Source organism: Pholcus phalangioides, unplaced genomic scaffold (genome assembly GCF_987345545.1).
Source record: "Pholcus phalangioides strain wild (caught in Gottingen) unplaced genomic scaffold, Ppha-v1.0 ptg000016l_1, whole genome shotgun sequence".
Taxonomy (NCBI): Eukaryota; Metazoa; Arthropoda; class Arachnida; order Araneae; family Pholcidae; genus Pholcus; species Pholcus phalangioides.
This window is the reverse complement of record NW_028301609.1, coordinates 377508-401644: the sequence shown is the minus strand read 5'-3', so window position 1 is coordinate 401644 and position 24137 is coordinate 377508. Positions and strand designations below refer to the sequence as shown.

At 36.3% G+C, this 24137-nt stretch overlaps 1 protein-coding gene across 1 annotated transcript; it reads right to left on the bottom strand.

Annotated features, from left to right (window-relative positions):
• Window positions 1-697: 697 nt before the first annotated feature.
• On the bottom strand, window positions 698-24137 carry MED17 (mediator complex subunit 17). Its single transcript, XM_089245762.1, has 14 exons — window positions 23943-24137; window positions 20075-20239; window positions 17025-17160; window positions 15359-15539; window positions 15062-15256; window positions 14229-14359; window positions 13377-13448; window positions 13201-13263; window positions 10725-10924; window positions 7021-7077; window positions 5104-5241; window positions 3935-4049; window positions 1340-1488; window positions 698-1148 (listed from the first exon to the last, which is right to left on the bottom strand). Exons 1-14 carry the CDS (start codon window positions 24029-24031, stop codon window positions 935-937), a joined length of 1905 nt encoding a protein of 634 aa, XP_089101888.1. The 5' UTR covers window positions 24032-24137; the 3' UTR covers window positions 698-934.

Below are 24137 nucleotides of genomic sequence, written 5' to 3'. Positions count from 1 at the left end.
ATTATGTGAATCAGAGTTGGATCCAACTGTATACTTTTATGGCTGGTCAAAGCTGTCCAAATTTTTATATATCGACAAATATTTTGCATCTTTACTAGGTAAAATAGTAACACAAAACATTTAATGTTCGCAATCATATTATGAAGTAAACAAATATTTTTGTTTGTATTTAATTACATTAAAATTTTGGCTAAACTTTTTACTACTATCGATTTTGGGAATGCTGATTATTGAAAAATGTGTATCGTGCATTTATGTTTAATTTTGCCTAAACGTCTAATTTTTAAGCTGGTACGGATATAATGAACAGTCTCACTGGTTTTTCCAACTTCATTATATACGGGTCAGACACTATACTGTGAAAATAAGCCCAGTTACACACTGATGTTAAATTCATGAAGGAAGTGATCAAAGCAGATTTAACAAAGCCAATTTTAAATCTATGGAGGAAGGAGCCTTTAGATTTTATACATAGATCCTTTTATTTAACACCATCAACAATATTGTAAAGCATGTAGGAATGACAAGCTAGATTAAATAGTTACGATCGGGCACCATTACCACTGATCAACGTCATGGGATTTCACATACATATATTTATAGAGTAACAGATGCAAGCTCGGAGCACTCAGATTTCTGAATAATACCATTTCTTGTAGGAATCACATGTTTGACTCAATATAGAGGAAAACACTACTTGAATAAAAAAAATCTCAAACCTTTATGATGAACACAACACTGAATAGCATAGGAAAAGAATACATAACGATATCACTCTATAATAATCATTAAAAAATCCAATATACTTACTCTAACAATTCGGTTAAGCAACAGTAAAACGCAACATGGTATCACATGTCAATCACAATGCAACATACAGGTATAAGGAAACATCTGACAAGATCAATATTATACTTCTTCGATCAAGAGAAAGTCAGCAGGGAGTCAAACTGGCCATCAGAAGCTCCAACTTGTTGAGGAAATTTTTTCCCTCCATTCTCTCCCAGCAAACATCCTTGAAGTTACCCCCTAAATTTTGCCATTTCCTGTCGCGTACCAAAGAACTGGGATAGCAGTCCTGCTGCTGCGGCGAGTACGAAATACTGACATGAATGCCGCTCTTGGGGCCACATCTAATACCTATGACTCTGAAAAGATGAATTAATTATATGAATATGATTCAACATCTAGGGATAAAATATTTGAGTCTGTTGGATCAGTGGTTCCCAGGAACCAATGTATTAGATAAAACTAAAAATAGCTTGTGAGTATTGTGTTTAACACGTTTTTTTTTTTTTTTTTTTCAAATTGGTCGCACGAACTTGACGAAAATTATTACCTGTCACCTAATGGAGAGGCCATCAGAAGAGATGATGCATTACCAATTGGCTCAACAGGTCCTACACCAGTATTATTACTTGTTGATAATACTTTCCATCCCATGAGTTTTGCCAGAGCATTAGCTGCATTGATTTGGTGTTGTGAAACCTGTATAAAGCAAGAACAATATCATTACAGTTTCAATTATTAACACATTGAAATAGAAGAGCTTAAAGCCCACTAATTGTGGTCTGAAACAAGCGTGTTCAACCTTCTAGCAACTGCGGACCACACTTCATTGATTTGAAAATATGCCACTAGCTACTCAAGTGATCTGGAACAGAGCTGCATGTTACTTGAATGGTCTGTAAATGTGCCACAGGTCACTTGAGTGACCTGGGAATGTGCCGCTTAGTTCATTCTTACAAAATTAGGTTTGTTAGGTTATGCATCTGGCAGTCAAGTGGTTAGGGAGCTAACCTCTGACTGCAAGTCTAGGTTCGAATCCCGGTTTGGGCATGGATGTTTACTAATACTAACAAATTCTCTGGACAGATCATGCTGATCCCTTGGAAATATGTGAGGATCATGTTTTTTTTTTTCTACGTGAGGGTTACAAGGTTGCGAGTCACATCAAATGTTCCAGCGTTTGGCTGCACAACCTATGACCCGGAGTCATAGGTTGTGCAAGTATGGGGTCTAAACAGTGTTTCTGAACTTTTGGTGTCATGGATACGTTAAAGCAAACGTCAATGAATCATGTCCCCATTACAAATTTTTACAATTTTTCCGATCACCATTATAACTGCCACATTTGAAATTGTGAAACCTTTACAAAAATTGACACCTATTTTCAAGAATTTTTTTTTAGCTGATGACTACTTTCCCCGCGCAACAAGAAAATTTACTCTGCTCATCTTTTATTTCTCTCACTATGATACGAAAATACCTGCCATGACGTGCATGGGTTTCTAGGAAGAGAAATACACTTTCTTTAGAAAACCTTTTTGTATTTATAATGAGCATATACTGTATATTTCTTTACAGTGCTAAAAGAAAGGGGCACACAGTATTTTTTCTGTGCGTTTTATTATCTAACCTTGAACAAGAGCTGACTTTGTCCACTGGCAGTTTACTGATTGGAGGGGAAATAGAAAACATGTTTTACTGTAAAAACCACTTCAAGGTGTTTTAGAATCGGAGATATTTTGGGGTGGCTGAAATACAGAAGATCAAGTTTGACGAGATATCTCTGGATTGCCACTGAAAGGGTTAATGTGCCATTTAGGCTTGTGATACACATGCTACCAAGTAGCTTAAAAGTGGCATGCTTTTATGCTATTTAGTATCATGTGTGTCACAGGCCTTGCAATGGAAGTAAATAGAAATGAGCCTGGGACCCGCTACAATATTCTTGCTGACCATAGGTTGAAAAAGAGGTCTAGAACATAGTTTCCTCGTACCTTTTTGTTCACCACCCCTTGCTCAGAATTATTTTTTCTCATGGCCTCCGTCCTTTTCTGAGCAATTCTATAGAATCCTATATTGTATCTGAAACTATAATTGCAAACACTGATCTGGAAAACTGTGGTATCCAGGGTTCGCGCTGTTGATCGCCATTGCGACAAAACATTTCATTTGGCAAATAAATAAAAGATCAAATTTGCAAAATCGAGAGTGTCCATTCAGATTTTTGATGGTTAAATTGACTATTTGACATATGTGCAAAAATCCGGAAGTGAAATTTTTATTGGCTAATCGTGAACAATGTTCAGCTACTTTCAGTACAGTTCCAGGGGGGGGGGGGTGACAGAAGCGATCACCACATCCCCAAGAGCCTACATGAGAAAAACAACCTATTGTTTGAACCCTTTACTAGACGATAGACCTTCCCTCAGTATAAAGAATCTCATTAAAACACCATTGCGAAGCAGATTAAAGGTAAAACATACAAATAACAGTATATTTGTGTATCTGTTAATAGCCCCAGCAGACAACAATTCAATTTTGAAAATGCTTTTAAATTGTGCACAGCAAAAAAATTTTGGCGAATTCTTGAGAACTAAAATATTTTTGTAATGTAATTTACATTTTATATTAAACAATTTTTATTTGTACATGATTTGCATTTTGATTTATTTTTCCATCTTAAACTTGATAGAAGTTGTTTTGGAATCAGCATTTTATATGACACGTCAATTTGTTTTAAGGCTCTCTCTCATTTGACAGCTTTTTCCATCTGATTAGCCAAATTGATAAAAAATCAAGGGGAAACCCTAATGGTATCTGTGGCATCTATTCCTTTGCCTTGATGATCTGTTTCATCACCACACACTTTGAGAAATATATTGAGCTAGAATTTTGCTATCTTTCATAATCTTGGGTTCAAAAGCGAAATCTCACAGAAACTATTATTAAGGTATTGCTAAGAATGACGAGTTCTTAGCAATACCAATAATATAAAAAAAGGTTGGAAGTTACAATTTTTTTAAACTGTGCAGCTAATTACAGTCTGCAAATGCTAACTATGTGTGCGACAGAAACAAAAAAAGTTCAACAAACATGATCCACAGTGCAGTGAATAATCAAAACAGAATGAGAAAAATTAACTGACCTGACTCATCAGTAAATAGCGTAGTTCTTGGGCCTCATAAGATAACATCATAGTTCGGCCATCTCTGCAGACAGCTTTCAGATTTTTCTCTCCGACATGAATAACCAAGGCTGTCCTGTAATCAATCAGCAATGGAAAAAATATTGAAAATACTGCTAAAAAGCTCATTTACACAGTGTCACAGAAGATTGTATAAAAATCTTTATGTGTTGGCCCACCAGATCATGAGAAATTATTTTCACATAAGGAAATGTGGCAGCAATGTAAGCAACACAAAAAGAATCCATGAATAGATGTGGAGCTTGCATTGCAGTTTTGAACCATCTGTAATAAAGCAATGATTTCATCCCAATGTGCATAACTATACAGGGTATATGGATCAAATGTCCCTATTTTCAATCAGTTCCTGCACTTTAAAAGAAATTGGAAGAGGTAAAGTATATGAATTGAAAGGAACACAACAGAAAAAAAACAGTATATTTCCACATGTGCTCTCTTTTTTTGCCCAAATTAAAAATGGCCTGATGACCACATCACGTGGAAGTGTGAACCACACATTGATTTTGAAATTATTTCTTTGCACTTCCAAAATTACATGGAGATTTTCTGAGTCCCAAATTTGACTCTATTGTAATGTTGCCTCATCTGAAAAAAAAAAATATGATGCTGGCTTACTTCTAGCAATGGCAGAATAGGCACAATGATGCTTTCAGAAAATTTGTCGTCAAACTTCCAGAGTACGACACCCAAGATTTTTCAACGGAGTAGTCACAGTACACACATGCCATTACTCTTATTTATCTTTGTAGTTGTAAAGGATAAACCATTGTATCTCATTTGCAATGAAACTGTGGTAGTCTTCAAAGAATATAAAATATCTTACCATTTCACTTCTAAGCATCAAAATTACAATTATGAATCAATGTCAGAATTTTAGCTACAAAATTTTAATTTTTGACTCGCTCCTAAACAAATTTGCCCACTACTGGTATAAGGGAGAAAAAAAACCAGAACATCCCAAAAAGTCTGAGTATCTGAGAGAAGTCTCGGAATGCCTCAAAAAGAAATTAGAATATCATACTCTGTAGGAGGGAGGGGAAATCCCCAGGAAAATATGTGATCAATCAACTTAAAAACACAGATGAACATCTGAATCAAGAAGACAATACCTGCATATTGTTTCATATCCATGAGTTACAATATTGATTTTGACACTGCTGAGTGCTGGACTATTGAGGCAGGCCCAGTGAGCGACGATTAGAGGATCTTTTATCTCACAAGCGAAAGTATCAATCATGTACATGGTCCTGAAAAAGAATGATGAAATGTGAAATTTTTTTAAACTTTATGAAAGCTGAATGTAAAATATACAGGGTATCCTGTAAGTGCTAATGCAGCCTTTATCTCACCAAACGTTCATTGTAGAGGTATAGTTTCAATTTAAAAAATTTTCAAAAATTACCCTGTACTAGTTTTGGAGGTGAAAATTCAGTGTGCAACAAAATAAAAAATCTAAATTTTTATATGGTCCCCTGTCCTCTAACTTCGAATTGGACAGTTGTTGCCGTTCTCTTTTGAGCCTCCCTATCCAAAAAAAATAATGTTTCTAACTGCAATAAATATTCGTTGAGATATTCAAATTTTAAATCAAAGAAAAGTTGAGAAAGGACAGCAAAAATTATAGGGCAACGCTGCTTCCCCTCATTTATGTGCTGTCCTTTCCAAACTATTTTTAAAAATTAGAATCTCTCTATGAATATTACAGTTAGAAACATGGAATTTTTCGTGTTGGCTTCAGGAGATATACAAGGCAACAACTTTCTAACTGGAAGTTAGAGGGCGGGGAACCGTATAAAAATTCAGATTTTTTATTTTGTTACACGATGCATTTTCAATCCTAAAACTTGCACAGGGTAATTTTTCAACGTCTTTTGAGCATTTTTTAAACAGAAACTATACCTCTATGATGGATGGTTGATAAAGGTTGCATTAGCACTTACAGGACACCCTGTATATAACTTATAATCAGGGTGATAATACTGCATTTATTTAACAATGGGATGAGTCCCCCCCCCCCCCCCAAATATTATAAAACAACAGTCTCATAAGCAAATTTGTTTTATAGTCAGGTCAATGTGGTGCACTTAGACCCTGATATAACAAACTCTGATTCAACAAAATTTTCTCTGAAATTCTGATGAAAATAAAGGTCGAACCCATATTTAATGGAAAAAAAACCCATCAATGTGACAATTTTTTTTTTAAGCATATCTCTCTTCAATCATTTTTCTTACTTCTTATTACCCCAAACAATCCAAAGATTTCACCTTCAGCTCTTCTTAGAAGAAAAAGAAAGAAAAATAGAGGAAGCAGATACATATTTTTTTTTGAGTAAAGAAGCCGATAAAGCCATTCAGTGTGAGTGGGAAGATTTCGGTGGCAGATTTGTGTATTCCAATATCATAAAACATTTTGCTGTCTGCATGTTTAGATTTAAGTAAAAGGATAGAATTACTTCAAGTTTATGCTCAGTTGTGATAAGCTGCCCATCAAAAGAGAAAGCATTTTTCAATTAGAGGAAAAAATAAGAGAAAGTAGCTTTTAAAATTTGCCATTTTGAGCATGTTTATGTCCCTGATCAATTCAACCCTTACTTAACGATTTCCTGGATTTAATGAATAAAAAATTGTCGGTTCTTCAAATTCTTTCAATCAAGGTTCGACTTGCAGTAAATGAAAGGACGTTTGTGAAATTTCCTCATCAAGGTGGAAAAAAATAATTGAACAATGTTACTGGAGCACACATAGGACTATCTAATTTTATAATGTCATTAAACCTTTGCATAAAATGCTGTTGTTAAATGTTGTCAAAGTGTGAGTCAGAGCTCCTAGGGATGCACCTCACGGTTAAATCACAATGAGCTGATTTGTGCCTGTTCTGTGCTATGAAGCAGCTCTTTGATAGACTATTCTGCAGAGCCATGAATAGAAGTTGACTAGGCCAAGGGGTCCCCAACTGACAAAAATTTAAGAATCACTGCCCTACTATATCATGGATAGTGACAACTAAAATGACTGTCTACTCACCTCAGCCTAAGCACAACATGTCTGGTTTGCTTGATGATTTGTTCAAGCAACAGCTCACTACATAAAATACAAAAGAAAAATAATTAGCCAAAAAAAATGTTAATGGAAAAAAAAAACATACTGCTGAGTATGCTTATAAAAAATTGATGGATACATGTAGTGACAGTTAATATGAATTTTTTATTGTGTACTTGCAATATCAAAGCAACAGCAAGGAATCAGTTCTATCAATGCTTCTACTTTCTTTAAAAATCGAGAACAACTCTGGTCTATCGCCATGGGCAACTTATAAAGAATGAGTTGTGCCAGAAGTATGCATGTGTACCTAACAGTCTGAGTGCTTATCCAGTGTTGAGTGTAAAATTTTAGTGCTGCATATATTTTTCAAACTACGAGTAAAGTGTAATGGCTGAATATTTGTACTGTTGCAAGTCTGTTGCTCACTGTGGTGAGACTTTTCAGAGGGGAGATTGAACTCGCATTCATGCCTCAAAGTTGAAAATACCTCTAATGTCCCTTTGAAACTCAAAACAATTACAAAACATTGGATGAGTAGATAAACTTTGCCCAAGAATATTAAGAAGTCACCAACGAATAAGGCAAATACACTAAAAAAAAAAAATTCATGCCCAAATTCCTATACAGGAACCCAAAATTCCTATTGCATTTCGACACACAATGGGTGTAGTCTTTACAGGAAAAAATACTTAACCATTTATCAAGCTGACAGAGGATCCCACTTGGACTGAATACCAAATCTTGACTCTTGATTGCTTAGCGGAAAAAAAGTATGTCTGTTCACTTCAAGTGCCATGGCCAGAATGAAGCTTTGAGCCTGCGTGTAAGACTAATGCAGTGTGCTGATTGGATGCACTCCAATCAGGATGCAGCATTAGTTTTACACGCAGGCTCGCATGTACACCTTTTCGATGCCGATCTCAATGTGCACTGAATGAATTCATTTTGTAGAAAACATCAATGACACTAGTAATGATAAAATTTTATAATTTCTTCCAGAAATTTCCTTTGTCTGAAATTCAATTTTGTGTGTACATGGTACTCAAGATCTGGATTTTCTCTGCTTACATAATGTAGAATTATTTTTTTTCAGTCAAAAGCATGATATATGGTAAAATAATGGCTCCCATACATCGTCCAGCAGAGCTCCTACACTGGGAGCTTTGGTGGGGCCCCTCTATAATGAATACCGTGATATATGAGGCACACTATGAGGCCACCAGATGATGCTGATAATACGTCACAATGACGAGAGTGTAAGAGGGGGGTATATAAAGAATGGTGGCAAAGAAGTGAAATTGTTCACAAGAGTTCTGTAAGGCGCTCAGTGCCATAAGCAAATAGTTATGACACAGAGGACGCATGTGGATGATTTTTTACGCGGTAGAATTATCTGCCGCCTGGAATGTGGGCGTACTCAGATGGAAGTATCCAAGGAACTTGGAATTGCCCAAAGTGTCATCTTTAGGCTTTGGCAACGATTCCAAGATAACGGAAATGTCAGTAGACGTTATAGTACAGGTCGCCCCCGAGTTACAATGCCGAATGAAGACCGGTATTTGGCAGTAACTGCCAAAAGAAGCAGACGGAGCAAAGCATCCGACCTGTCTCGTCAGCTATCTGCAGCCACGAGTACCACAGTTTCAAGGCAAACCGTGTACAGACGTTTGGGAGATATTGGTCTATATGCTCGCAGGCCTGTCAGATGTGTTCCGCTCACGGCAACTCATTGTCGGCAGCGATTAGCCTGGAGTAGAGAACATGCAATGTGGACATCGTCACAGTGGGCTTGTGTGATGTTTTCCGACGAGTTCAGGTTTAGCTTGCAGTCTGACTCACGTCGGACTTTCATATGGAGAACGCCAGGTACCCGTTACCACGAAGACATCATTGAACGACACCGTTATGGTGGTGCAGCATTGCTCATTTGGGGTGGAATTATACTGGGTTCCAGAACAGATCTGCATGTTCAAACTGGAACCATGAAAGCCCAAATTTATCGGGACATCATTCTGGAACAACATGTACGTTTGTTTAGGGGTGGCATGGGCGCAGAATTTGTGTTTATGGATGACAACGCCCGTCCTCACCGAGCAAACATCGTAAACGAATGCCTTGAATCTGAGTATATAACCCATATGGAATGGCCAGCATTCTCACCTGACTTGAATCCGATAGAGCATGTGTGGGACATGCTTGGCCAACGAGTTGCAGCCCGTCAACCACCTCCTACATGTGTACCGGAACTTCGGAGAGCATTGCTTGCTGAGTGGAGTGATCTTCCCCAAGATCAGATCGATAATTTGATACTCAGCATGCCTAGGCGTTGTACGGACTGTATTTCATCGCCTGGGAGACATACAATGTATTAACCATGATCAGGGGCGTAGCCAGAAATTTCGTTCGGGGGGGGGGGGGGAACCAAAGTGACAGAACAATGGGTTTGGCCATCTTTTTCCCTTTTTTCGGTCATTTTCTCACATTTCGGGGGGGGGGGCAGACCCCCAAGTCCCCCCCCTGGCTACGCCCTTGACCATGATACCAACCATGTAATAATGTAATAGTAAGTTTTTGTAAAGGAGATATTTTTTACAATTGCTCCAGGGAGCAAAAATTGTAGTTTTTATGAATGGTATCATACATACACCATCGTTTTTGTTCTTTATCTTTTGTTTAATAAATGGGCTTCACGAATAAGTAACGTAAATTGTTTTGTTTCTGAACCTTTATTTGCCGGAGCTGGCATTATCCTTAATTTATGGGCATGAGTGTAATATAGAGAGTACATTTTTTCTCTTTAACCTTGACTTTTGGGATGATAAAAAAAAACAACACACCTTACATTCGACCGCCCAACAGAAAAAATATTTTATTATTACAGATTTATCTCAAGATGGCTATAATAACGTTCTAGTATCCAGTAGATGATCATTTGCTTTAACCGTTTAAGCAGTTTTTAAAATTTTCCTGATCCGCATTATAACCACCACATTTGAAATTTCAAAACCTTCACAAATTGCCACCTATTTTCAAGAATAATTATTTTATATCAGCAGTGAGCTGATAACTGCTTTCTCCCAACAGGAAAATTTACTCTGCCCATTGCTTTTATTTCCCTTACTATGATACCAAAATACCTGCCATGATGGGTGTGGCTTTCTAGAAAGAGAAATACTTTTTCTTTTGGAAAAAAAAACTCTTTTTCGTATTACTTATACTGAGCATATATTTATCTAAAGTGCTAAAAGGGCGGGGGGAAGAGAAACACAGTCTAGTTTTCTCGCTCCATCTCTTATCTAACCTTGAACAAGAGCTGACTCTGCCAACTGGCAGTTGATTGATTGGAGGGGAGGGGGAAATGGAAAACCTTTTTACTATAAAAACAACTTGAGAACGTGTTTTTAGAAGCCAAGGTATTTCGATGGCTGAAATAAAGCAGATCAAGTTTGACGAGATATCTCGGGATTGCCACTGAAAGAGTTAAAACATATCGATGAGCGGTTTGCTTCATCAAACTTCAATTTTTATTAAATTTTTGTTGATATATGCACTATGAATGTTTTCTTTAAGGTTCAATGCAACTCCATTAGGCCAGACTGCATTTGCAATTAGCAAAGATTTAATTCATGAAAATTACAGTTTAAAAAGGGCATGATTAGCACCATTGTATTATGGAGAATATTTACCTCTTGGTAGTTTCTGCAACAGTGTACTTATCAAATGCCTCAGGACCAGCTAGACGCCTTTTTTTGCTCACCCCTAGTGCAGAAGTCGTTGGGTGTGGCATTGGATGGTGTATCGAGTTGTAATGAAGTTCTCGAAGCAACTGATGCAAGGAATGCTCGAGAACAGGCTTATGCTCATTTGCTGTTGGTGCTAATGGAAGCTAATAATAATATAAATGCTTAACTGTTCGATCAAGATATTTTTTTCTCATTTATAACAACTCATTTTAAAAGCTTTCAAAATAATAAATTACACTTTTAATATATTTTATACATTAAAATCAAAATATGATGCAACTAAATTGTAGAAACTTTATATCAAAAATATCCAATCAAAATAATCAAATCAACCGAAACTATCTGAATTTGGCTAAAAACAATTTGATTTATTTGATTATTTCTCATTAAGATCAGGGGTTCTGAAACTGCGGTGCAAACCTTTATCAGAGGCGCCTCAGAGAAGTGGCCCTGACAAAGGTTTTTGCAAGGAATTTCTTTGTTAAACTACTCTGGGAAGCTGTTGATAAGCATTAATTAGGGAAAGGGGCACTGCAGGTGGAAAAAGTTTGAGAACCCCTGCATTAGATGATAAAACTTCTTTGCCTTTTAACTTCTTGATGCTAATTTTTTTCCCTTGAGAAAAAAAAACATAATCTTTTCTTTTTTTCAGCATATTTGCACAATTTTTTTTTAAACTTGATGAAATGCTTTTGAACCATAAAAACCTCTGTTCACAAGCCAAACAGGTTTCGAATAAGTTTAGCATATACAGTCAAACTTGGTTATAATGATATAAAATATTCCACAAAATTTTGTTGTTATAACTGAGGTTGACATTTCTAACACTTTTGATGAAGATGCAATCAAATACCGTGCATGAAGTTGTGATTTCATCATGATTTGGTTGACCATATTTGATTGAGAAAAATGCAGGAAATTGGAATCATAAAAACAGGACATCGCTGATTCTCACCAAAAATGTTGTATACATTGTAAAATTGCAATGGAAAAAATTCTAAATATGACAGATATGTGAGATGAATATTCATATTTATACTTGTACTTGTTTTAACACAATTTATAAATTATGCACAATTACCTAAATTCCAGATTCTGGTTAAGATTACGCCATAAAGCAGTGGTTCTTAACATTTTTTCTATCCTGCACCCGCAATGCAATACGACTTACCTTCCCGCAACTCTTCGGAAAATTGTTAGTTTTCAATTGTAATTAGTTTTCTATTCATTCTTTTTGCAATCAATTACATTAATTATTGATATTGATTAATTTTTATAAACTCTTTTACTGATTATTTCATTTCGTTTTTCAGCTGCTGTTAACACAGTAAACTCTCACTAATTCGGCACATATCACAGTCCAGCGTGTGCCGTATTACTGGAAGTCAATTGAATGACTTCCTCATGTTTTCCTCTTCCATGCTCAAAGAAAACCAATCTAAAAAACACAGGATTACTGGACGGGTCAGATTAGTGCATGGCAGATTAAATTTTGACTTTTTCTTAAAAAATTCACAAAGTAAACTAAAAAAAAATTTTTTTTTAGTTTACTTTGAAAGTTTATTAGAAAGTTTACAACAACTTTCTAATTGAGTTTTTTACGACAGGCATCTATATAAAAGTTGAGATTTTTTAATTTTGTGACATACTGTATTTCTATTCTGAAAACTTTCACAGAGTGGTTTTGTGAACACGGTTTGAGAATTTTTCAAATTGGAACCATTCCGCTATGATGAACAGTTGATGAGATAAAGACCAAGTTAGAACTTACAAAACACCCTGAATATATGTTTGGCACTTGATTAAATTTGCTGACATTTTTCCTGACCCATGCTCATGACAGTATCAAATTAAACATGCTAATAACATGAGGTACAAATGTATACAAACGGTGAAATACTTTGGGTATTAATGATGTTTTTCCTCAATAAAAATAGAAAATAAGTATGAATATTAATCGAAAAAAAATTTTATGCAACACGAATTTTACATCATGCATTTCTACAAATGAAAGTTAAAAGATAAGGTGTCAAAATCTCTGTATAATTTCATTTTTTTTTCTATGAATCGAAAAATTCAATTTTTATCATTTCAATTTTTTTGAATAATGTGTAATCAACATGTAATTTTTTTTCCATTTCGCACCCCTGATTAAGAACCAGGGTAACTGCCGTGAAGTAAGCCTTGTGAAAAAACAGGATATTTCAATGAAAAAAAGTCAGGAAGGGGCAAGATTATGGGAAAATAAAAAAATTGAAACCGAGGTCACTATAACCAAGTTGGACTGTACTTCAGTAGCAGTGTAAAATGATAAAGCATACCCAGTTGCACTGGACTATTGGTGTTAAGGTGTTAATAATAATCAATAAAGAAATTCTGCCTACAGCATTCAATTGCAATGAAATGGAACACAAATCACCTTGACTTTATCAGAATTACTTAAATGACCTAAGCTGATGATCAGCTGAACTTCCGGAAACAGCTGCAAAGAGACAACAGGTCTGATGAGTGCAGATCAAACACAATTTAATGAATGAAACAAAAAATAATAATTGTATAAATTTAGCTAATCATTTTTTGAAAGTAAAATCTTACAGATGTAGTTATCTGGTTGCCAACAACAAGATTTGGAATGCTGGACTGCAATTGGACAGCTTCTCTTGCAAGCTGTTACAGAAAATTAAAAAACGGAACAAAAAATATTTACTAATCAATTTATGATTCATAAACTGCTAATAATCAGTTAAACTATTAAAATGTGAACAAACTGTTAAAATAAAAATTCAATGTAAAAAGAAGAAAAAAAAACCATTATTTTTTGGAGAAGTTTCATTGGTTCATTTTTAAATTGGAAATAGTATGGAATGTAGATTAGTGTTAAATACTATTTCAGGTTAATAAATAGCAAGGAAAAAAATTCACACAGGCTGGACAAATCGCAGGCATCAGGTTGCCACGGTTACTAAAAAATTGGTATTGGCACCTATAATTTTCTTTGTGTAATTAATTGCAGGCTGAGAGCAGCACAAAATGTTTGGAATTTATAGCAGCATATCTGCCAACATGAGAGAGGGTCACCAAAAAAGTAAAAAGAAGCATTATTTTTTGCAAATACATTTTTTTTTGTGGTTTGTAGTCCTTAAATGTATGCATGAAATAAATTCATAACTAGTAAGAAGATGTGATGCTGATGGCGCTCTTTATAAGAACCACATGTTATTACGATCGTTCTATTGTAAAGACTATTACTTTATCACACACCTACTGGACCGTCTTACATCAGCACATCAAACTTTGGCCAGGGATTTCTGAACACTTTGTGAATTGGCTGGCCAAAACCAAATCATTTCTGCAAATTAGACTATGGCAGTAACATATATATATATAAATTGTAAAACTGAATATATATATATATATATATATGTGTGTGTGTATGTATTAACTTACCTGAGAAAAAAGCTCTTTACAAAACAGAACATTCTGTGCTGCTTCTAGTTTTTGCTGCCAATGAGAATCAGGTGGTGTCAATGCCGCAGGAGAAAGAAGAGGCAAATCACCACTTGCAATAGTTTCTGTGTCTAAAAACGAAAATGGGAACATATCTTATGGTTATTCAATCTTCTCAGGTGATTTCACATGATCTTATTCAAATACAATGAAATAGTAAAAAATATATCGTTTTTAAACTATCAATTTCGATCAGAAGAGAAATTGATGTTATACAACAGAATCTCCACCACACACTTTAGCACTAATTGGAATGTAACATATAGTTTAGAGCTGATTACTAACAGCTGGACCTCAAAACCAGAGCTAAGCTAAAAGTTGGTAAGCCAACTATGTGTCTTTTTGGATAAATGAGAGAAATGTAAATGAAAAAAAATTTTAATGATTCTCTACTCACCTATATAAAGTAAAACTTTGCGACAATGATAAATTTCTCTATATTATATATTTTTTAAATATAGTTTAGAATTGCCAACAGTATAATGTAAAACTCTATCAATAGAATGACATTCTTCACTACAATAAATTCCTCTATAACGATATTTTTGAAGAATTTGTGAAACTATAACTATACACATTATATTTCACTTAAAATCGTCTTCAGTATATGTATTTTTACACGCTATCACTGTCACCTGTTTTTTGTTTTCCCTGTGAGGCATCTAATAACATTGAGAAGATGCTCTGACTGATCATCAAAAAGTGTTAACAAATTTGTCAGAATCCAATCGAAAGGGATTGAAATAAACAAAAGAAGCTCTAATTTGTCTTACCATTCTGGATTGATACATGTATATAGCTGGTTCCTTCAAGCTCGTTCGGCAAGGTTACTTTGGCAACTGTTCCCTTTGTCGCTCCAAAGACAGGTAATGATGATGAAGATCCTGCAGCAGCAGCACTTGTTGAAGGGCCTGGTTGCTCACTTTTGCTAACATCGAATGTACCCGGCATTGGATAACGGGATCCAGCTAAAATGACAAGAATATGTTCAAGTGTAGAGTAAAATACTTAAGTTTGGCACTTCAATGACACAGTTTCTGTTAAAAGAAAAAATTGGCACAATGCATTACCAGTGCGGTAGCTTAGATCTCCCAATATAGAGTTCCCTGCCTTTTTCAGTCGCCAAGTCTGTCTCATCTGCAACAACTCGAGGTGGAAATCAGAGGTGGATCGGTTCTGTGCTTGTTCACCTAAAGACTGTTTCAACCTTTCTGCCCCATTCAAGAGAATAGCTGCTGCTCCGGCTAAAGCCTGAAAGGAAGAAAACCTGTAAAATACAGACAAAGAAAAGTTTTGGCTGCTCTCAGGCCTGGGCAAATCTCAAAGAACTCACATGCCGATTCAGGCATGCAACTTGGGATAATGGATGCCAGAATTAAAATTTTACATGGCCAAAGAATTTTAGTAAATACTACACCTACCCCTCCTCACATTAGCCAGCATGCTGCCAAACTCAAGAGATGCCAGACTTTTGAATGTTGGGGTCTGGTTCGTTCCCGGCACGCCGGGGAAAAGTGAGGTTTAATAAGGATCACAGAATGCATTCAGTTAGTTCAATGGATTTTTATAATAAAAATAAATTTAAGAATTTCCCACAATCTGTAATTCAAATTTCCCGGCATGCTGGTCTTGATGCTTCCCGGCTAATGTGGGGGAATACTGTATTAAGGAAATACTTTTTTCAGGATATTATGCAGAGGTGAACTCAGAAAGAAAAGTCACCTGGTCTCCATCAGGCATTGAACCCAGGTTCTCTTGCGAACCGGGTAAGTTGAGCTACCATATACACCTCTTGAAATATGCACCCGTCATCCTTCACTGATTCATACACTGTGGTGTGGGGCACTAAGTAGAGACAGTAGCCTCCCTTAACTTCAGAAAATGCCCCCCCCCCAGGTGGGATGGTAGAGAGAGTAAGACAGTACTTTTTGAGCCCCACCACATCAAGACATAATAAATTACACACACCAAGGATAATATCCAGAAAAAGGTCTATTTGCTTGATGTGCTGGCTGAGAAAAAGCAGTCTCACTGTATCTTTAGTAAATATGATTATTTAATTTACCTTTGATTAATTTAGTAAATATGATTATTGGATTTGCCTTTGATTAATTTAGTAAATATGATTATTGGATTTGCCTTTGATTAATTTAGTAAATATGATTATTGGATTTGCCTTTGATTAATTTATATACCAAAGTCGGGCATGTAGTAAAAAAAAAAAACAAAAAAAAAACACATGCTATATCAAATTTTTTATATGCCCCAGCCACAAAAGGCAATATATTTGTGTAGTCCTGGCAGCTTTGTAATAAAACTGAATTTCACTGAGAGGAACTGCAACATGCTGCACATCCAAAATATCAATTTCTAATTAAAAAAAACATATTTAAATTTATTAAAGACAAACATTTAGTTACATTTAGTTTGATCAACTTTCCCTGTTTCCTGGGGAATCTTTTATTTTGGATAATTTTTTTGAATTTTTTGCTAATTTTTTTCATGTGGCACAGAAGGGCCCCTATTGTCAAAGCCTGTCTTTGAGAGAGATAGAGAATTTTCCAAAAATTACTTCGAGAAAGAGAGGTAAAAATGCATTGATTTAGTACAGTAAATGCAAAGATTTTTTAATTTTTCGAGATATAGAGTTTTTCGAAAATACAGTTTTTGAGAAAGAGAGGTTTGACTGTATATGTACACAAATCTCAGAAATTCATCACGCAAAACTTATCTCACTTTTTTCTTCTGCAACAGCACCATAGCAGGTTTCGACTCAGTTGCTTCCTGAGCAACGGGATCTGCTGCCAAGTACTGCTTCTTTTTGGCAATGTTCAGAACATCTGTCAGCACACTTATCTCTGTCAGCATCGTTCTAAAGTAATGAAGCAATACAGGAAATCAAAAACATTCTTATTCAGTATAAACTGTCATTATTATTCATCAAAAGTCTGCACACACTTTTAAATGAATTATAAATTAATCTGGCCAAGAAGAACTCATCTATCTCCCTTACTTACATCCAGATGGCTGAAAAGATCTCATTAATGCTGCTCTCATCATTACTGATACTACTACTACTACTAATAAACCATACATGCACCCCATCCATATTCCTCTGACGAATTGGTACCTGCAGGAATGTGCGTGTAGGTACGTGTAGTGAAACCTGACGAGAAGTTTGTTTCTGTGTAATGCTTGGTATGCGTAGTGCTGCCATCTGCCACCAGTTTTTCTAACTATGAGTGAAGTGCAATGATTGAATAATTTATCATTGTAGGCCTATTGCTCACTGTGGCGAGACTTTTTAATGGGGAGATTTTGAGGCGCAAATGCGCCTCGAAGTAGGGAACTACAGGAAACCAACTTCATCCGACCACCACTGCAGTGACGGTGGGGTTTGAACCCGGATCCTCGCGATGCGAGTCCGTCATTTATGACCACTCGACCACCACAGCGGCTCATTACTGATACTGTATGTCTCAGAAATGAACGGAATGTATAATAATTATTCACCAAGTCTCTTAAGTCCAGAATATTCTAGCTCTATCTAGGAGGTGTCATGCGGGTTCAATAGCAAGACTTTTTTTCAAACAACAGTGTACATATATTCTTCCAACATGCATATCTTCCTGAATAATGTCAATGCAGCGATTGATGAAAAACATTTCAAAGTTCAAACACAGTTTCCAAATAATGTTTTCACCATTCAAAACATAATAATTGATTTGAGGGAGACAAATTAGTATTGAATATTTTTTAGTAAGAGGGCTTCGACCTGACCTTCAACACCATTAGGCACACAGCAGTATCGTAAGATTGATCAAGGTGTCGTAAGATATCTTAAATTCTGATCTAACTTTTAAAGTTTCTGTGAAAGCAAAAAGTTCAAGAATCTCATATGCTAGGCAGTTCTTGAATTTTATTTTTTAGGATTGTAAAATTATTTACCATACATACTGATGTGTATACCCATTCTTGTATAAGCGAGGAGCCTTAAATGACCCAGCATCGCAATTACCATCCATTGCGTGAAACTTATATGGGGGATTCAGTCCTGCAGCCTGATAATTTTGCAAAGATGGTTCTGGCCTGTTTGTAGGCTGGGTGGAACTCCTGCACAGGTTGGAACTAGGGTTGGGTTTTTGATATGACAAGCATCAAAAACTGGTTTAACACCTTTTCTTGCATACTACAATGTTTTATTTTTAAATACTAATTTATTACAATAATTAAAACAAAATATTGATTATAATTTGCAATTTCAAATATTTGACATTCAAACAGGCCCGTCATTTGGAGGGGGTGCATCATTAGGGATACATAAATTTTGTATTTATTAAATAACTGCGAAAAATGAAAAATATACCAAAATAAATCTGATAAATGCAGAATTTGCCAATTTTAACAAATAAATGCTAAAATTTTATTTTTTACAACTTTTTAGCAAAATCTAGATAATTTACACTTTTTTAAGTGGGGAAAGTCATAATTTTCCTCAGTGCTTGAAAGGCAAGCACAAGCATTACTTCTTTCCTCTCTGACATTGTGTTAGATGTAAATACTATCGAGTTTGGTTATAACTTAGCCCCTAGGTGATTCAAGAAGTGTTTGTAATAACTGACGTGTATGTTATAAGTGAGGCATTGAAAATTAGCTTACACAGCAATAGCATATGCACATTATTGAGATTGTCGTGGACAAAATAATTGTATGCAGCAAATAATTAAAATACATAGTATTATTAATAAATAATATAGCATGAATCAGGGGCGTATCTAGAGCTCACTGTTGGGAAGGCTGTTTTTTCAAATTGATGTGGATAGGGTGATCATACGTCCCACATTTTCCAGGACAGATGTAAATGAGCTACTACTACTTAACCAAACATGTACCTCGTACACATTCCTCTACAGAATTTCTAACGAATTGGCGCATGCCGGAATATGCCTTCTGAGTTGCTTGGCCCTAACGTATTTATGTTGTTGAGTTACGCTTGTTTCTTGTTAATGCTGCCATCTGGCTTCCATTTTCTGAAGTAAAGATGGAAATATTTGAATTTTGATGTTTTGTAAGTACTGTCTTGTAGGCTTGCCTGTTCTCTGCAGAGAGACTTTTTCAAATGGGAGACCAGCTCACATTCGTGCCTTGAAGCTAGAAAACCAACTTCAGCTCACCGCCACTGTGCAGTTGATAGGGTTCGAACCTGGATCCTGAGGACAAGAGTCAAGCATGATGCCCACACGACCGCACAGAGGCTATGTAAATGGGCTAGGTTTTAAGGATTTCACAGCCGTATGTTATATCTTGGTTATGTTATAAGTGTATTTGACTTTACATGCAACTTTAGGGAATTTCGGAAAAAGATGCCATGAAAAGCATTTAAAAAATAAGGTTAAATAAGGAGAAAGTAGAGATTACTGCAATGTTAGATTTCAACTGAGTACTTTAACATTTCCCAGTGATACGATCATTTTTTTCCATGCGAAATTTTTGATTTGAACTATGTTTTATTTATTCAAGTTTTTTTGTTATGGACAAATGTGAAATTTTTCATTTGGAATTCGTTACTGGGAATAAATGCAAAATTTCTGATTTTGAAACTTTTTTAATTTACGTATCTCTATGCATCATATACAATTAGCACTGCCAAATTAAAGGGCATTTCGGCCCCACAATTTAGTATGCATTTTAATTGCTAGATATATTATCCCTAGCTTCATTGGTTTTGCGCACGGAAAATTATGGTCGGATAGTTCTTGAAAAACCTCGTATGTAGATGGCTTTACCTCAACTTAGTTCTCACAGAGTCCCATGGCCAAAGAGAAGCTTGAAATGGGACCAATTCTTTCCCTTCTTCCTCTGTACTTTCAGGCTCGTTGGTCGTCCCGTCTGCTTTTCCAAAATCGATCTTTTGTGCAAGCTTGGTGAGATTTTCTGACATAGACAAGGGCCTGAAACAAATGAATGTACATTTTATAAAAAAGTGGAATATCAAAAATGATTACAAATGTCCAAAAGGAGTATAACATGTGCAACGATAGTTTAGTAACAAAAGATTTCTTTTTAACTTCAGAGTGAAAATCTTGTATAACGATGCCATTCTAAGGAACCAGCGCACGATTTCCATAGTGTTAATAAATTGAACTCCCAGAAAAACTAGTGCACCCACCTAATATTATATAGGTTTCCCCCAGGCACTCAGAACTGCTGCAATGTGGCATGGACTTCACTAATGTGACGAATGGTGATTTAGCCAAATATCAAATATTCAATAAATGTTTTGGCAGAATATCCGGTGGCAGAGAATACCAATTTTTTTAAAAATTCATCACGATTATGAATAAAATTAGTATTTTTAATCTATATATATATATATATATATATAATTGATTTTCTGTCTGTGTGTGTTCTCTATACAAATCTACAATTCTAGATCCAAATTTTGCATATATACCAAATACGACCCAGATTGAATGATAGGCTACTTTAAAAGTTCGTCAGAGCAGTGCAAATGCCCGAAATGGGCAAAAAACTGTCAGGCAACAATGGCTTCAGGGTCTCAACAATCACTTTCGGAATGCTTACTTTAGCTACCGTGGTTCCCTAGCAATGTGTTTCAGACATACACATGCCTTTACAATAGTTTGTCACTTCTTTAATGCTGCAAAGTATTATGTATGTTTATGCCTTTATAATGATTTGTCGCTTTTTCAATCCTTCCAGTAATTGGAGAAAACCTGGGCAGCACCGGGAATTGTAGCTAGTTGAAAATTAAATTATTGGTAATTTTAAATTATAATAAAATTTTAATTCAAATTTATTCTTGTGCCCCGGGCGCTGGACCCGATGGGGCGCAAATTTCAATCTGAAACCTCTCCTTCAACATTACAGGAAGGGGGAGGGGCACGTCAAAATATGTGCTTGCCCCAGGTGACCAAGCATCAAGTTGCGGCCCTGGTCACTGGGGACGAGATCAGGACTATAGAGGAGGGGGATGAAAAAAAAAATCTCCCATCCGAATTTTTGAATTGCTTTTGTAGTGCGTACAGCCATGTGCGGACATGCATTATCGTGACGGGAGAACAATTTCTGAGCTTAGCATTCCCCGTCGTCTGTTTTAAATGGCGCAGCGCATGTAATGATTGTTCCAGGTTCCATAAAATCAATCAAAAGCCCACCCTTTTGGTCCCTGAATATAGTTGCCATGATTTTCCTTTGAGACTTTGAATTTTTTTGGTTTAGGTGAGCTGAAATGACACCACTGCATGGATTAGTGTTTCGTCTCAACATTGACGTATGAAATCCATGTTTCATCACCAGTGACGATATGACAACATAATGCTGCTCAAATTCACGAAATTGATGGTGAATTTCAACAGCATTATGTCCTCTTGTGTTTAGAAATCTAATCACTGATCAAATTTCACAACTGGCGGGATTTGTCATTATCACACTGTCTTGCGAAGGCTGACAACAATCGAATGGTGGCAATATGGCGGTTACATTCCCAACAAACCAAGTAATGCTGTTATTCATGCGCGAACCAATCGGTATTGCCATTTGTTTTTTATACGTGTGTGATTGGCCCTTAATTTTGAACCCTTAGAAATTCACCCTGACATAACCTCGTTCACAGTAAAGGAATAGATAAACACCACGCAATAAAGTGTAACCAGTAAATTGTTAATTTATGTGAAAAATTCCAATTGATATAATTTCTTTTTCGAATTAGTTTGCTGTGTTCAGATTTACACACAGATACTTGGCCGAATACCTAAGGATTATTCAGCCGAACTGAATACTCAGCAAAAGGGCGCAACACAGAATAGCAGCCGAATATTCATCCCATCTCTAATGTGAAGGTATCATTTGTTCATTTTTTGTCTCACCACAGTAATTTTCTCCACACAGGACGAATTAGACCAGCACCTACAACTTATTGCAGATTCCAAACTGCAGCTTTTTTTATACTCACCGAAAGGTTCACACCCTAAGGGGCCATTCCAGTATTACGTAAGCAGATTTTAAACTATTTTTGACCCTTGTCAGCAAAATTCCCCCCATCCCCCCTCGTCAGCGAAATTTCATCATCACTGTCACCTACCTCCTAACACATATTGGCAGGATCAGAAACGTATGTGGAAGGAGGGCATAGGGTGCTCGTGCGCATCCCCCCCCCCCCAGATGAAAAAAAATATAATTTTTTAATGCATAAAATATTTAAAAAAAAAATTAAGTTTCGAAAGAAAATACCTTTACATGTTATTATACTCAATTTCTGTTAAAATCAATGTAATTTGAAGGGTAAAAACTCAAAATTTACCTTTAAAAGTTGATTGTGACCTACCCTTTAAGCCATATATGCTAAATCCTTGACCCACAGACCATATGTGGCCCTAAGGTCATCTGATGTGGCTTGCCCCCTCAAACCTAATTTTGTAAAAATGAACTAAGCGGCACATTTTCACAAATTGGTTAAATGACCTGTGGCACAATTCCACAGCATTTAAGTGGCCCGTGGCACATTTCCAGATCACTGAAGTAGGCCTCAACGATCACTTTCACATTCAAAGATCACTTAAGTAAACCACCACGCAGTTGCAGAACACTTAAACGATTTGTGGCACATTTAGATATCCCTTGAGTGATGTGCGGCACAGTTTTACAGCACGTCAGCAGCCCTCAGTGTGTTTATCATTCAAGTTACCTGCGGAACATTCCCAGATTATTTAAGTGATCCGTGGCATAATTACGGATCAATTGAGTGATGCGTGGCACGGTTCCAGAGCACTTAAGCGGCCCGGAAACATTTCTAGAGCACTTGAAGGTTCTGTGAAACATTTAGAGATCATTAAAGTGGCTCTGTAGGGGACTTAGCAATAAGTGGAATGTTAGTTCAGGTGCCCAATAACTATAAAAAATTTTTCCCCGTTTTTGGCACACCGAATAAGATGCTATTAAGAATATTTCATATCTTTATTAAGGGTGCTTGATGAACCCCCTCCCACTTGTCATTAAGTCAGCAAATCGGAAACCCCCCATCGATGCTGACGTAATACTTGAATGACCCCTAACCCCCCCCCCCCCAGATTCACTTAATTGATACAGAAATGTGTTGTGGGTCGATAATGTGTCACCGAATAAGATGCCTCATTAAGGGTGCTTGATGAACCCCCCCCCCCCCATCATCAAAAGTCAGCAAATTGGAAACCCCTTCCCCCATCGATGCTGACGTAATACTTGAATGACCCCTAACCCCTAGAGTCACCTAATTGATACGGAAATGTGTCGTGGGTCGATTTAGGAAATAATGGGAACTAATTACTACTATGGCGGGTCATTTTAGTGATCCTGAACTGTGCCGTGAGTCACTTAACTGATTCGGAAATGTGTCCCAAGTCAATTTAGTGATCTGGAACCGTGTCGCGGGTCACTTAACTGATTCGGAAATGTGTCGTGGGTCACAGGAAATGTGTCGCGGGTCACTTTAGTGATCTGGAAACTCTTAACACTGATCCGGAACTCTGTCGTGTAGTTCATTTTTACAAAATTAGGTTAGGGAAATCACAATTTAATTTCGAAAGTATCATGAAACATTTCATTTGAGGACAAAGCCAATGGGAAATGGTTGCATTTAAAATAATGAATTCTCACTGAGTATATATCTCTTGGCCATCGTAACCGATTTCTTGCACTTGATATTCTTGAGTGGATTCGATGCTGACATCAACTGAAAGCGACATCTTTCTTTGCACCCGTCAAATGTCACTCAAACACAACAAAACATTACAAAATAACAATTCGGACGACTTTGACTTTTCACAGGGGAGAATTTCATAATCCCTGACT